The sequence below is a fragment of the Dermacentor variabilis genome, chromosome 6 (assembly GCF_050947875.1).
Source record: "Dermacentor variabilis isolate Ectoservices chromosome 6, ASM5094787v1, whole genome shotgun sequence".
Lineage (NCBI taxonomy): Eukaryota > Metazoa > Arthropoda > Arachnida > Ixodida > Ixodidae > Dermacentor > Dermacentor variabilis.
In genome coordinates this window covers 41,680,921-41,694,091 of record NC_134573.1, presented here as the reverse complement: position 1 = coordinate 41,694,091, position 13,171 = coordinate 41,680,921, and the positions used below count along the sequence as shown (strand labels likewise).

The 13,171-nt window shown below is 49.6% G+C and overlaps 1 protein-coding gene across 1 annotated transcript; it reads left to right on the top strand.

The window, feature by feature from the left end:
* Positions 1–7,096: 7,096 nt before the first annotated feature.
* On the top strand, positions 7,097–7,739 carry LOC142586102 (uncharacterized). Its single transcript, XM_075697360.1, has 3 exons — positions 7,097–7,150; positions 7,232–7,483; positions 7,575–7,739. The coding sequence occupies exons 1-3, from the start codon at positions 7,097–7,099 to the stop codon at positions 7,737–7,739; spliced, it is 471 nt and encodes a 156-aa protein (XP_075553475.1).
* The last annotated feature ends 5,432 nt before the right edge of the window (positions 7,740–13,171 follow it).

Genomic DNA, 13,171 nt, shown 5'->3' with positions numbered 1-13,171 from the left:
CTCTTATTTCCGTTGCACTGTGGAAGGTACAGTTTCCCTTCTCTAAGTTCGTATAGGTGTTCTGTGGAAATACAACGAAGATAGGCCACGGAAAAATCCAACGTAGAAAAAAAATTACTTTTCGCATTCACCGCCAGGCCCTATGCGTCAGCGCTCGTGACTCGACAAAAAGCGGCTGCAGCGGCGCACGCAGGTTCACACTTCTAAACACCCTTCACGTAAGTTTCCCGTCGAAGCCGCCACAGCGCATATCGCAAGAGGGTGTTGCGTACTCCAGGGTAGCGTACCGTACTGCTGCCGAGAAGTAGCGGCGCCTGCCTATCGAAGCTCGACCGACATTATTTATTGGGTAGCGTGGCGTTGTCGGCGGGCGGCAGGCATCCGGTAGACCATGGCGACCGAGCAAGGGCGGGACGATTTGCTAGTGCGAAACTTGCATGGTTTATTCTAATGTAGTTGAAAGAAAATAAGAAGAGCATGCAGTATGAAGTATGAAGTATATCACAAGTACATTTCGGAGCCCCTTAAATAGGCTCTCTACAAGTGTGGGCGGGATATTGCAAGTGTGGGCGGGTCATCCCCCTACCAAATAGAGGGTAGGGGGATGACGTATCTACCGTGGTACCCGACCAAGTAGAGTGTAGGGGGATGACGTATCACCCGTGGTGTCCGACGCCAACCCTAACAGCATCTCCGGCGGTGGAGGAAGATCCCGACGTGTAGGGGCCAGCAGCCGCTGTACGAGGGATCGGCGTTTCGGTATCAGGATTCCCCGTAAAGGACACGAACCCTTGGTTCGTAGCAGGTAGATTCCGGTGAGTGGTCATCCGTCCTCGTGGCGCTCTTGTGACTTTTCTCCTTGGTCCGGTCCGGTGAAATTGGTCTTTGCAAGCAGGTCTCGCAACTTTTCGTCTCCTGCGTGGGCAAGCAATCACCCCGGAACAGTGCCGGACCCACAACCACAAAGCAGCGAGCACAAGGCCACACTCCCCCAAGACACACCTGGCTTTTTTAAAAAAAAAAGAAAACCCGCTACACCTTTCCCATTCCCTACGCGCGTCCTCCCCCGCCCCCTCCACACTAAAACCAGCCATTTCTTGAAAGCGTTAGGACGTGGTTATTACAATCAGCTAACAATCGGCTTCATTTCGGAAAAACATATGAATGCACGAAAAAATGCCACGGAAACCCGGATGAGCATGAGGCTTTCGATACTCTAGGGGCAACGACTTAAACCGTTGGCATTGCCGTTAAGCTTACCCTTCTTGTAGCGAATATCGAAGGTGTGCTGTTGAAGAGCCAAGCTCCAGCGCAAAAGACGACCGTTTTTCGTAGACATGGACTGCAGCCATGTGAGGGGACAGTGATCAGTCTCTATGGTGAATCTAGAGCCAGCGATACTGCAAGGTAGCTTCTGTACCGCCCAAACTACGCAGGCGCATTCCTTTTCTGAAGCACTGTATGCTTCCTCACGAACTGAAAGCTTTCTACTGGCGTACAGTACAGGATGATCGTTCCCGTCATCTTTCTTTTGACAGAGCACCGCCCCTATACCCCTGTCACTGACATCACACTGAAGAATGAATGGCTTAGAGTAGTCGGGCGCGTTCAACACTGGCTGACTCGTTAGTGCGTTCTTTAGCATAATAAAAGCCTTTTCTTTTGCGTCATCCCACTTTACCGTTCGTGGTTGTTTTTCTGAGAGCATCCGTTAAAGGACTTGCAATCTCGGAATACCGCGGAATATTTCTTTGGTAATAAGCCGCCAAGCCAAGGAATGATCTGATGTCCCGCTTGGTGCGTGGTTGCGGGAAGTTGTCTATCGCGATCAGTTTAACCTCGGAAGGACGACGATGGCCTTGCCCTATTACATGACCTAGACAAGCTACCTCCGCGCACCCTAATTGGTATTTGGGGGCCTTAACAGTTAAGTTCTCCTCACGTAGACGACACAATACGGTTCGCAGGTGTTGCATATGGTCCGCCCATGATGAAGAAAAGATAGCTATGTCGTCGAGATAGGGAAGTGCAAAGTCCTCCATTCCTCGTAGCACCTGGTCCATGAGGCGAGAGAAGCAATATGGCGCATTCTTCAATCCAAAACTCAGGACTTTCGGACGAAAGCTTCCCATCGGGGAAATAAACGCTGCAAGCCTGCTTGCCCTCTCGGTGAATGGAACCTGCCAATACCCCCTGACTAAATCGAGCGTAGAGATGAAATTAGCACTGCTCACCTTTTCAAGCCTTTCCTCGATATGCGGTATTGGATAAGTCTGGTCATTCGTGATTAAATTGAGCCTGCGGTAGTCGATACATGGCCGCGGCTCTTTTCCTGGGACCTCTACCAAGATAAGAGGCGAGGTATAATCACTCTCTCTTGGCTCTATTACACCTAGCTCTAACATCTTGCTTATTTCAGCGGTCATGACTTCTCGTTGACGAGGCGAAACGCGATAAGCTTTCGAAAGAACTGGGTCCGACGAGGTTAACTCGATATCGTGAACGATCGCAGTTGTCCTGCCCGGTGTATCTGAAAATACGTCTTTAAATTCAAACACGAGTTCCCTCAGCTCGGCCCTTTGATTGGGATTCAACTCCGCCTGCTCTACTAACTTATCAATGGTCTCGTCAATGTCTTTTGTCTCCGTCACTGCTGTTAACTCTGGAAAGTCGACAGGCATTTCCTCGGGTTGGTTAAGGGACATGTTCGCAATGACTTCCCTCTGCCTGTAGGGTTTAAGTAGATTGCTATGGTACACTTGTGGTGTCCTTCGTTTTCCCGGTACCGTGATTACGTAGTTTGTTTCAGATAATTTCTGAATTATGTCAGCCGGTCCTTCCCATTGAACCTCTAGTTTGTTTTTCAACGAGGGTTTCAGGATCATTACCTTTTCCCCAACTTCAAAGCGTCGCGTGCGAGCCGTCCTGTCATAGTAACGCTTAGCCTTGCTTTGTGCCTTACGCATTTCCTGCCCTGCTAATTTCTGAGAAGCGTGCAGACGGTCCAACAGCTCTAGCACGTATGCCACAACCGAAGGATCGTCTGCCCGGCCTTCCCAGGCTTCTCGAACAATGCGGAGAGGGGAGCGAAGGCAGCGTCCGTAAACGAGCTCTGAAGGTGAGAAACCTGTTGATTCGTGCGGTGCAGTTCGAAGCGCGAACATTGCTGCAGGCAAGCAACTCTCCCAATCGGCTTTGTGCTCATAACAAAGGGCTCGCAAAAGCCGTTTCATGACTGAGTGGACTTTCTCTACCGCGTTTGACTGCGGGTGGTACACTGAGCTATGGATAATTTTAATACCGCACCTTTCCAGAAACGTCGAGGTCAGTGCGCTCGTAAAGACGGATCCTTGATCTGACTGGATTTCTGCGGGAAACCCTACTCGCGCGAAGATAGAAAAAAGCGCGTTGACGATCTCCGCCGAGCTTAGTTCCTTGAGAGGCACTGCCTCGGGAAATTTCGTTGCGGGGCATACTGCAGTACGAATACGTCGATAGCCAGACTGCGTCACAGGAAGTGGTCCCACTGTGTCTATTATGAGCCTGCGAAATGGCTCCGTGATAATGGGAACAAGTTTCAATGGCGCTTTAGCCTTATCTCCGGGCTTGCCTATACGTTGACATGTGTCGCAGCTTCTTACAAATGCTTCTATTTCTCGAAAGCTGCCGGGCCAGTAAGATTCCTGCAATAAGCGGTCCTTTGTTTTACGAATGCCCAGAGGCCCTGTCCAAAAGCCCCCGTGAACCAGGTGCAGGGGCTGCTCGCGACAGGGATGCTGCACCACGAGTTGGTCGAATTTCACTCCCTTTCGACTGGTGTACTTTCTATAGAGGACGCCTGCCCTCTATAGGAACTTCACGTTCTGTTTGGCTACACCTTCTTTAGCGTCAGGCCTTAGGTTACGCAGGGTGGGATCCTTTTCCTGCTCAGCAATCAATGTGGCAGGGCTTATATTCAATAACCTTTGCCTGCATTCTGCCTCACGAGACATTTCAGGCTCTGCTGCTTTCCTGACTTCTTCATTAGCTGGCGTACCTTCCGCATCATCCCCTATAGGGCCGTCCGGTTCGGTACTGGTGGACGAATCCTCCTTCAAACCTGTTTCCTCCATTACTGGACACTCATACACTGCCTTGGCCGCGAGCTCCCGTGCCTTGGAACGAGTTAAGGCTTGCACTATCCCTTCACTAAACCTGATTCCCCTGCGTCGTAGCAAATCCTCAGATTTGTTACCAAAAAAATGGATACTGAGGTGGGAGATGTGCCGAGACGGCAGCTTCGTGTCTAGTACTCCGAAAGGTCCTTCGATACGAATCTTGGCCACCGGGAGACAATTACTGGAGGTTTCCACGACTTGCCTTATCCAAGCACATTCTCCCGTGAACTGGCCTTCCTCTACGTACGACGGGTGCACTACGTCCACTGTGGCTGCCGAGTCACGAAGCACCCTACACGGTTTGTCGTTTACGACGAGGTCTCGAATGTACGGTTCTAGCAATTTCAGGTTTTCCTTGTTACTAGTTAGTGACATCAACACTAGTTTGGGATTTTTGCATCCCACGGAGATATGCCCCGTTTGCTGGCAGTTGTAGCAAACTATTGGTTTCTTGGCCTCGAAAGCCCTCTTCTTTTGCCTTTCTGCCCTCTGTTCGGGTGACTCCTCCCTTCCCTTGCTGTTCTCGTCACTACTTTTTACTGAATCTGACCTTTCCTTTGGTTTATACTGATTCGACTTCGACCAACGCTCTGGCTTGTCGGGTCTGTATTTAGTCACCTCCTTCTTAGGAGCTTCGTTGCATTCGAACGCACGGCGGGTTACGTACTCCTCAGCGAGATTGGCCGCTCTCGTGATAGTGTCTACGCCTGCCCTATCCTGAACCCAATGCTTGATGTTTACTGGCAGCCGGCGGTAGAACTGTTCTAAGGCAACGCGCTGCATTGTCTTTTCGGCGTCCCCAAGTGCACCCTCTTCTTTAAGCCATTCCTTCAGGTTTACCTCCAAGGTGTACGCAGAATCTGAATATGACTCACTCTTGGTCTTCTCGACTTCCCTGAACTTTCGCCTGAATGCTTCCGCTGATAATCTGTACTTTTTAAGCAGATTTGCTTTGACTTCATCAAAGTCCTCTGCTTCTTCTTTCCCCATGCGGGCGATAATATCAGCTACCTCACGTGGCAGTAACGTAAGCAAGCGTTGCGGCCACGTGTTTCTCGCGAATTTCGCCTTCTCACACGTGCGCTCAAACTGTACCAGAAAAGACCTATTTCCCCTCCTACTGCGTACGGTGCCATCAAGTCTGTCATACTGCGTTCATTTTCGCGTGCCTCTGTGCTAGGTCTTTCAGAATTTTGTGCTTTCAAGAGCTCAATTTCTAGGCGCTTCATTTCGAGGTCACGCTCTTCTTTGGCCTCCCGTGCGGCTCGCTCTTCTTTTGCCTCACGTGCAGCCCGCTCGCGCTCCTCTTTTTCCTCTAAGCGCTTACGCTCTTCTTTTTCCTCTAGGCGCTTAGGCTCTTCCTCTCTTTCTTTAATGCCCTCTAGGCATTCCGTCAGTTCCTCGTCGTCTGCCCCGATCGCTTCGATCGCCTCAATGATCTCCGGCTTTCTCTTTGATTCGGCAATTTGGAGGCCCAACTCTTTGGCCAAGCTCAACAATTCCGGCTTCTTTAGTGCCTTTAAGTTCATGGCTGCCCTCAGTGCTGCTAAACCTTCACTCTATACAACCTTGACGTACTCAAACTTCCGTCAACGGTTTAAAGAAAAATCACTCCTATGTACTTTCCAAAAAATACGTAAAAGCCAAGTGATATCTCAATGAAGAAAAGCCTTGCACTCACCATATGCAGTCATGATCCCGACACCTTCCTTCCGAACGTTGTTGCCAGGACGAAGAGGCTACGATCTTGTAGTTGTCATCCAAGTTGGGGTCTCCAGGATTCCGTATCCCAATCGCTGCCAGCCAGTTTGTTGCGTACTCCAGGGTAGCGTACCGTACTGCTGCCGAGAAGTAGCGGCGCCTGCCTATCGAAGCTCGACCGACGTTACTTATTGGGTAGCGTGGCGTTGTCAGCGGGCTGCAGGCATCCGGTAGACCATGGCGACCGAGCAAGGGCGAGACGATTTGCTAGTGCGAAACTTGCACGGTTTATTCAAAGGTAGTTGAAAGAAAATAAGAAGAGCATGAAGTATGAGTATGAAGTATATCACAAGCACATTTCGGAGCCCCTTAAATAGGCTCTCTACAAGTGTGGGCGGGATCTTGCTTCCGTCGATGACACGTGACAGGCACAGAGAGAGGGCCCCTCCTCCTGCATTACCGAGCACGGGTAGAAGTCGATCCTCTTTTCGACGAATCCGGGGAGAAGGTCGGGTGAATGACCTCTTCGGCGCCGAGGGGTCCGGCCATGTAGAGGGTAGGGGGATGACGTATCTCCCGTGGCGTCCGACCAAGTAGAGGGTAGGGGGAGGACGTATCGCCCGTGGTGCCCGACCAAGTAGAGGGTAGGGGGATGAGGTATCGCCCGTGGTGCCGGACCAAGTAGAGGGTAGGGGGATGACGTATCGCCCGTGGTATCCGACGCCAACCCTAACAAGGGGCACCTCGCGGCTACAGTCGCATATCTCCGGCGCCCAAGGTAGAAGCGCGGAAACATGCACAACTGCAGTGTCGGGGGGACGCGCATGCGCGCAGGCATCGGTCTCGACACCAGTGTTGCTATTTTGTAGGAATTCTATTACTTTCTTTATGCCTTTTGCCGCCATCACAACGCATCCATTGGTCGAAAATGACCGGGCCGCACCCATTTTGTCTGTCAATCACGCGACGTCAGGAACCCACGAAAACTGTAATCGTCATAGTGACGTTGGCGCACTCATTATGCGGAGCATAAGGCATGGATTTGTGGCACGGCCAGAGGCAGGGTCGTTTCCGAAGGAATAAAAAAAATGGCCGCCCCTCTGATCGCTATGGCCGTGGCTTTTCGCCGTCGCCTACGTGAACACGGAGAGCCAGACGATGCGTTTGGCATGCCGGATGACCATTTTCGACGGCATTTTCGTCTCTACAAGGGAACGGTGCGGTTGTTGTGCGGAGAAATGGCGGGGGAACTAGAAGCGGAGCGAGCGACGGGACTCTCGGTGAAGCGGAAGGTGTTGTGTGCGCTGCGCTTCTTTGCCACCGGGAGCTTCCAAGCGTCTGTTGGGAGCGAGGAGACGATTCGTGTGTCGCAGTCGACAGTGAGCGAGTGCGTGCGACGGCTGGCAGAGCCTGTTGTGAACGCCGGGGCGCGCAACAAGTGGGTGCATTTTCCGCAGGCGGCAGAGGAAAAGGCAGCCGTGAAGGAAGGTTTTATTTGGCGCGGTACTATCCCCGGCTTCATAGGACGCGTCGACGGCAGCCTCGTAGCTATTGTCGCACCGAAGGGTGAGCGCAAGGCCGCGTTCATGTGCCGCAAGGGATACTACGCCTTCATCTGCATGCTCGTAAGTAAACCTCACATTTTGTGGTGCCGATACTTTTTGACAGTTATGTTGCTCATGTCAACGGGCACTTTCTCTGTTTACGTATTACCAGATCTGCGATGTGGACATGAAAATCCTGGCCATGGACCCTCTGCAACCGGGGTCGGACCACGATGCTTTCGTCTGGCGGACTACATGGCTGCGCCGGCGGTTTCAAGCGGGCCGCATCGTGAATCCCGGGGAATACCTCCTCGTTGAGGCAAAACACCTTTTCTGACGCAGTCACGCTTCAGTAACGCAGAACGCCGTGTTAGCTCCAACCCATACTTTTAACCAAATTACAAGCACATAAGTCGGGAGTAAAAAAAAATGGAAGTCACTGACTGCCACCATTGTCAATGTTCGAAGTGTTAAGTTACAAGCACATCATGTGCCTGCAAGGAGCAGACGAAAGCAACAAGTATTAGTGCTGCTACTGCACCCAGTGCCTGCCAGAAGCAGCAGAAATAAACAAACATTAGTGCTGCTACTGCTACTACTGTCATTGATAGCACCAACAAGTGTTGATTTCTTCTGCTTGTCGCAGGTACCGAGTAGTACACTTGCAAATTTGTTAAGCGTTTGTGTCGGGTATGGACACGTTCAACTCATGCTTTTACTTGGGTCGCTGTAGTCTGCTGTAGTCTCCTAGTCTGCTGTAGATTTCCTAAGTTACAACTTGCCTCTCGTCAGAGGAGTACTCAATGTACTATTTCCATCTTCGTGCAGGTGACAGTGGCTAACCCCTTGGAGCCGTGGCTCCTGACCCCAGTTCCTGGCCATCCTCCAGCGCAGACAGCCGAGGAGCAGTACAACACAGCACATGGCGCCATGCGTTCCGTAGTGGAGAAGTGCATTGGGCTCTAAAAGAGGCGTTTCCGCTGTCTTCAGCGATATCGCACCTTCCTCTACGAGCCGGATCGTGCAGCCAACATTGTCGCGGCATGTGCTGTGTTGCACAACCTTCGCCTTTCTCAGGGCGACACAGAATCGGGCGATGATGACAGCGATGACGACAGCAGCAGCAGCAGTAGTAGTGAGCTCTGCGGTAATGGCGACCCCATTCCGCAAGGCCTGCACCGAAACACAGGGTGGAGAATGAATTATTTGAAAGGGCGGGCTGTTCCTGACTCTGTGATCGGCATGTTTGGCACAACCCGTGCGCAGCACATACATTACCTGAGTAGTGTGCGGCGGCAGCTGCGACGTCAACAGCAGCGTCAGCATCGCTACGTGGATGCACACAGTTGTAGCATAACATATGCCAAATAATTGCATTGCACATTTCATGCTGTGAAATTGCAGACAGATTTCCCATGCTAAGTTGTGGTTGATGTTTATGTAAGGCGAAGCATTCATGACTGGTCAAGAAATGTAGAAGCTGCGTAGTGAAGCGTTATTTAAGGCCTGCATCTATACTAAGTGAAACAGTATGTTTAGTGGTGACATATAAGATTGAAAGCAAGCTAAAAATAAGTGCATATTTAAAGTGTCTGCCATGATTTGCTTGTTGTTGCTTTCGTCACCTAGATGCCTTTCGTACCATGCATGCAGCCTGCAGTTATTTTTACTCGTATCGGTGTGAGTTCTCTTGTTCCATTACGCATTGGCGGACATAAGCGCCTGTCTCCTAGCTTTCTATTCGCGCAGAGAAGCTCACAAAAGCCAAAATGTACAGTGCACGTCACACCGTCCGCTCCATTGAACGTGCTGTTACACGCGCACCTTCTAGTTCCTCCACCAGTTTGTCTCGCAACAACCGCAAAGTTCCTTTGTAGTGACGAAAATGCCGTCCAACTGGTCATCCGACATGTCAAATGCTGTGGCTCCCGTGAAGTGTGTGTACGCATGAGCAGTTGATAGATTCCAACAAAGTGCCCCCAATTGCAAATAGCAGAACTCGGTGAATCAAATATTGCAGAGTGTGTAATAACATTTCCACAGTGCAAGCTAGGACCGCAAATATAGTAGCGACATGCAAATAAAAGCACTAGAGGAACAGTGCACCTTTCTGTATTATTTCGCCCTTCAACATACAGACATTTTTTATGGTAACACTTGTTTATGTACACATCAGGTACGACAGTCTCTAAGTTGAATAAGTGCGAGAATCGTGACTACTGCAGCAGTAGAGGCATATGCAACATATCACAGACAAGTTGCAATAAATATTGCATCACACTGTTTTTGCATCTCAAAGATTTACAGGTAACTGCATCATAAAATATCACAGGTAACGGCAGGCATCGTTTAAGGAAACTGTTGTACGCTGCACAAGTGTGCAGAAATAGCAACTGGCTTAAACTGCAGCAGAAAAAAAAAGGTGCAGGTGCTTAAATCATGCACCAACAGGAGAATATCACTGCGAAATGTGTAGGTACATCACTACATGTGAAAGGAACACGCTGTCGTGGAGTTTCATACTGGAAAAGAAAGCCATAACATCTTGCTTTGATATTGAGTAAGAGAAACTGCATAAATATTGCACATGGGGGGTAAACGTACAATGTATCACAACCATGAAAGAACACTGAATGACCACAAAACGCGGTAATGAAAAACAAGAAAAGAAGACATTAAGGCTTGTATGTCATCACAAGAAAATATCGACCATGAAAGATCAGTAAATGGAAAGACAACGTTATAACGAAAAACAAGAAAAGAACACATTCCAGCCCTGTATGTAAAAAAAAAGCATGTATATATGTACATAAATATGCAAAAAATACACATTACGAATGAAGTGAAGGCGCATAGGAAAAGAATTTTCATAACCTTTTCTTTTTGCTGTGTATATTCAGAGGTTCCGTTCAACATTACATTAAGGCACGAAACTGTCACCATTTGATGACACAGGATTAAATTGTAGAACATTTGCAGTGTTGCTTCGTGCTTATCTTGACGTGACAACAACTAGGCAGCTCGAAATTGCAATGCCGCAGTCAGACTAATGCACCACCAGGCTTGCGGGCACTTGTGCAGGTGAGCGTGATAGTGTGGATGCTCCTATTGCTGAAGTACAACTTCAAGCAAAAAAATCATGCTGCAACGGCTATTCGACTTGTGTTTGCATGAAAGGGTGGCTTGAGCAATTATTTCTCGCAAACTAGCAATACCCGGTCTTCATATCATCATTACTACAACAGCAAATTTTAAGTTAATAAAAAAACGGTGCAAAATTCTTTGCCTATGCTAGTACCTCACTGATTGAACTATGTGGGTCCTGAGAGGGGGGAGGGACTTGGCCGCCACCATGGGCCGGTGCAGCCAGCAGCAGCTGCAGGAGACGTTGGTTCGTCTCCTGTGAGCGCCGTTCCACTGCCAGCCGCTGCTGCTGCTGAACGTCGCGCATGCTGCCGACCTCCTCCCTCGGCTGTTGCAGGTCCTCCATGTGGACAGCATTTTGCTGCCGCAGGACCTCCATATGGACGGTATGTTGCTGGCGCAGGACGTCCATATGGGCCTCGTGGTGCTGTTAGCGAATAAGATGTGTAATTAGTTTAACTATGGAAGCTCAATAACAAGGCCTTGGTGTGTTGCCTTCATCCACATTTGCAGGCTATTGTCACTGTATTGAAACACTGAATATATCGTTCTGGCCAATCAAATTTGTGCAGTCATATTCCATTAAGATGTCTTACATGGTTATACCTGCTTCCCTAAAGTTAACGCTACTTCTTTCTTTTTGCCACATAATTGCGTAGAAATTTATACATATTATTTCACGCAAATGTGTACAAGATATGATCACCACAGCACTGTATGCATACATTATGCTTGTTTACTGATTAATTTTTGGAGAGGTCATATGCTCGTCAATTTCATACGCAGAAAAATATACGTCTGTGGCCTTACACATTCCCGCTGGTTTTGCTCCAGCATTTGTCGGCGGAAGCGGGCCTCCTCCTGTGCCCTGATTTCCGCCAACTGGCCGTGCCGAACGTATTCGGCAGTAGCCATCTGGACAGCACCCTCGAGGTCCTGCTGCCTCGGCTGCCTACGGAGTGGGGGGGGGGGGGGTGCCTGCGGCTCTCGTGGGGCAGGGTGGGGGGTCGGCTGGGAGGGTGGCGGCTGGAGGGTAGGCTGCTGGAGGGTAGCCGGTTGTTCTTGATGCAAGACAAAAACACTGTTATCCGACCCACACAGCTTGATTGTCCCAACCAGTCACTTCGAAATGTCATTGTAGCTGCATAGCTGCAATAATGATACACAAGGCAGTCGCATAGTTAGAGCAAAAGATGCCACAGAAAGTTGCTGGTTACAGTAACCTGTAAGAAGCAAAAGGAATCTCTATTACAACATCGTGTCATTTGTAGGCTTGCATTACTGCTCCATGAATAAGAGCTGAATGCTGGACTCAAAGGTAATAACAGCACAGTGGGCTACTTCATAGCAAGCTCATACAGCAACTGCAAGCAATGCTACTACAAAAGCTGGGTCACTGACTTACGTGTAAGGCCACTTGGCCCAGCAAGAGCTGCAGGGCCCGACACCACAAACGCAGTTGCTGCTGGTGCACTGCGGGAGCCTCTGGGCACTGCAGCATCCTCCGAACTTGCGTCCTGCAGTCAGAGTAGTGTTCAGACAATGCGAGCAGTGTGTGCAAAGCGCATCCATTTACACAAGTTGCTGCTCAGAGTACATAACCTATATTGTCACTTGCACACAAAACGAAAAAAAAATATGGCTGAAGAGATTTTGCAATATTGTATTACAATGAAATGCTGAAAATTTGTGAGGCCACAGCAGCACAAACAACACTTTTTAAACCCAATCAGCGAAGAATTGGGGGGCGGGGGGAACAAGGAGGCCGCCTGTCCTCGCAAGAATGTCGAGGACGCGGCCGTCCACCTCACCCACTTTGCCGTCTCCAGTGGCCCTGCAAACACGGCAACAACGACAACAACTACGTGAAACGACCTTAGTGTCAGCATCATTAGAAAGCTCACCTCTTCTGGCTCGCGGCCCTGGCCGCATCGTTTTTGGCCTTATGAGCCATTTTGGCCCGGTGGTTCCGCCAATGGCTCGTTGACTTCACCGCTGGGCCCTGTCCGTTTAGGACTGCCGCCACCTCCTCCCATAGCTCGTTCTTTCGAGCAGCAGTCATACGTGGCGAGAACTCTGTAGAAGCTCTCTCCAAGTATGCGTGCTGGTTGATGAACTGCACAAATATAGCTGTTTGTTCTTTCGACACTCTGCGCCCTTTTGCTGCCGCCATTTTCGCTTTTCAAACTTAGGAATTTCCGCCGGCCCGCAACACAGTGCGAAATTTACAGGCAAACATTTTGTCTAAGCTAAGGGCCTGTATAAAGTGCTCTCTAAGAATTGGTTATTTTTTGCCGTTTTATACCACTAATATAAAAAAAAGCTGAAGTCGCTACTCACATTTACCGTTGTAGCAGCTTTTTTTTTTCTCGGAGCGTAACCGTCACTGCAGGGGCGGCAGGCCCAGAGTATTACCGCTGCTGCGATCACTTTGACAAATCTATTGTTCTGTCGTGGCGGTGCTCTATTGAAAGGTGCTGAGTGCCTTGACAGTTCTCGATCCACTATGTTGCAAAGCTTGTCCTCGGGTGTTACGGATAATTCTTGTTGGCCCTTCGTAAAGAAGAAATTATTACACGTCTGACATGCACCGAAAACAACACGACAACGTAAGCACTATACGAG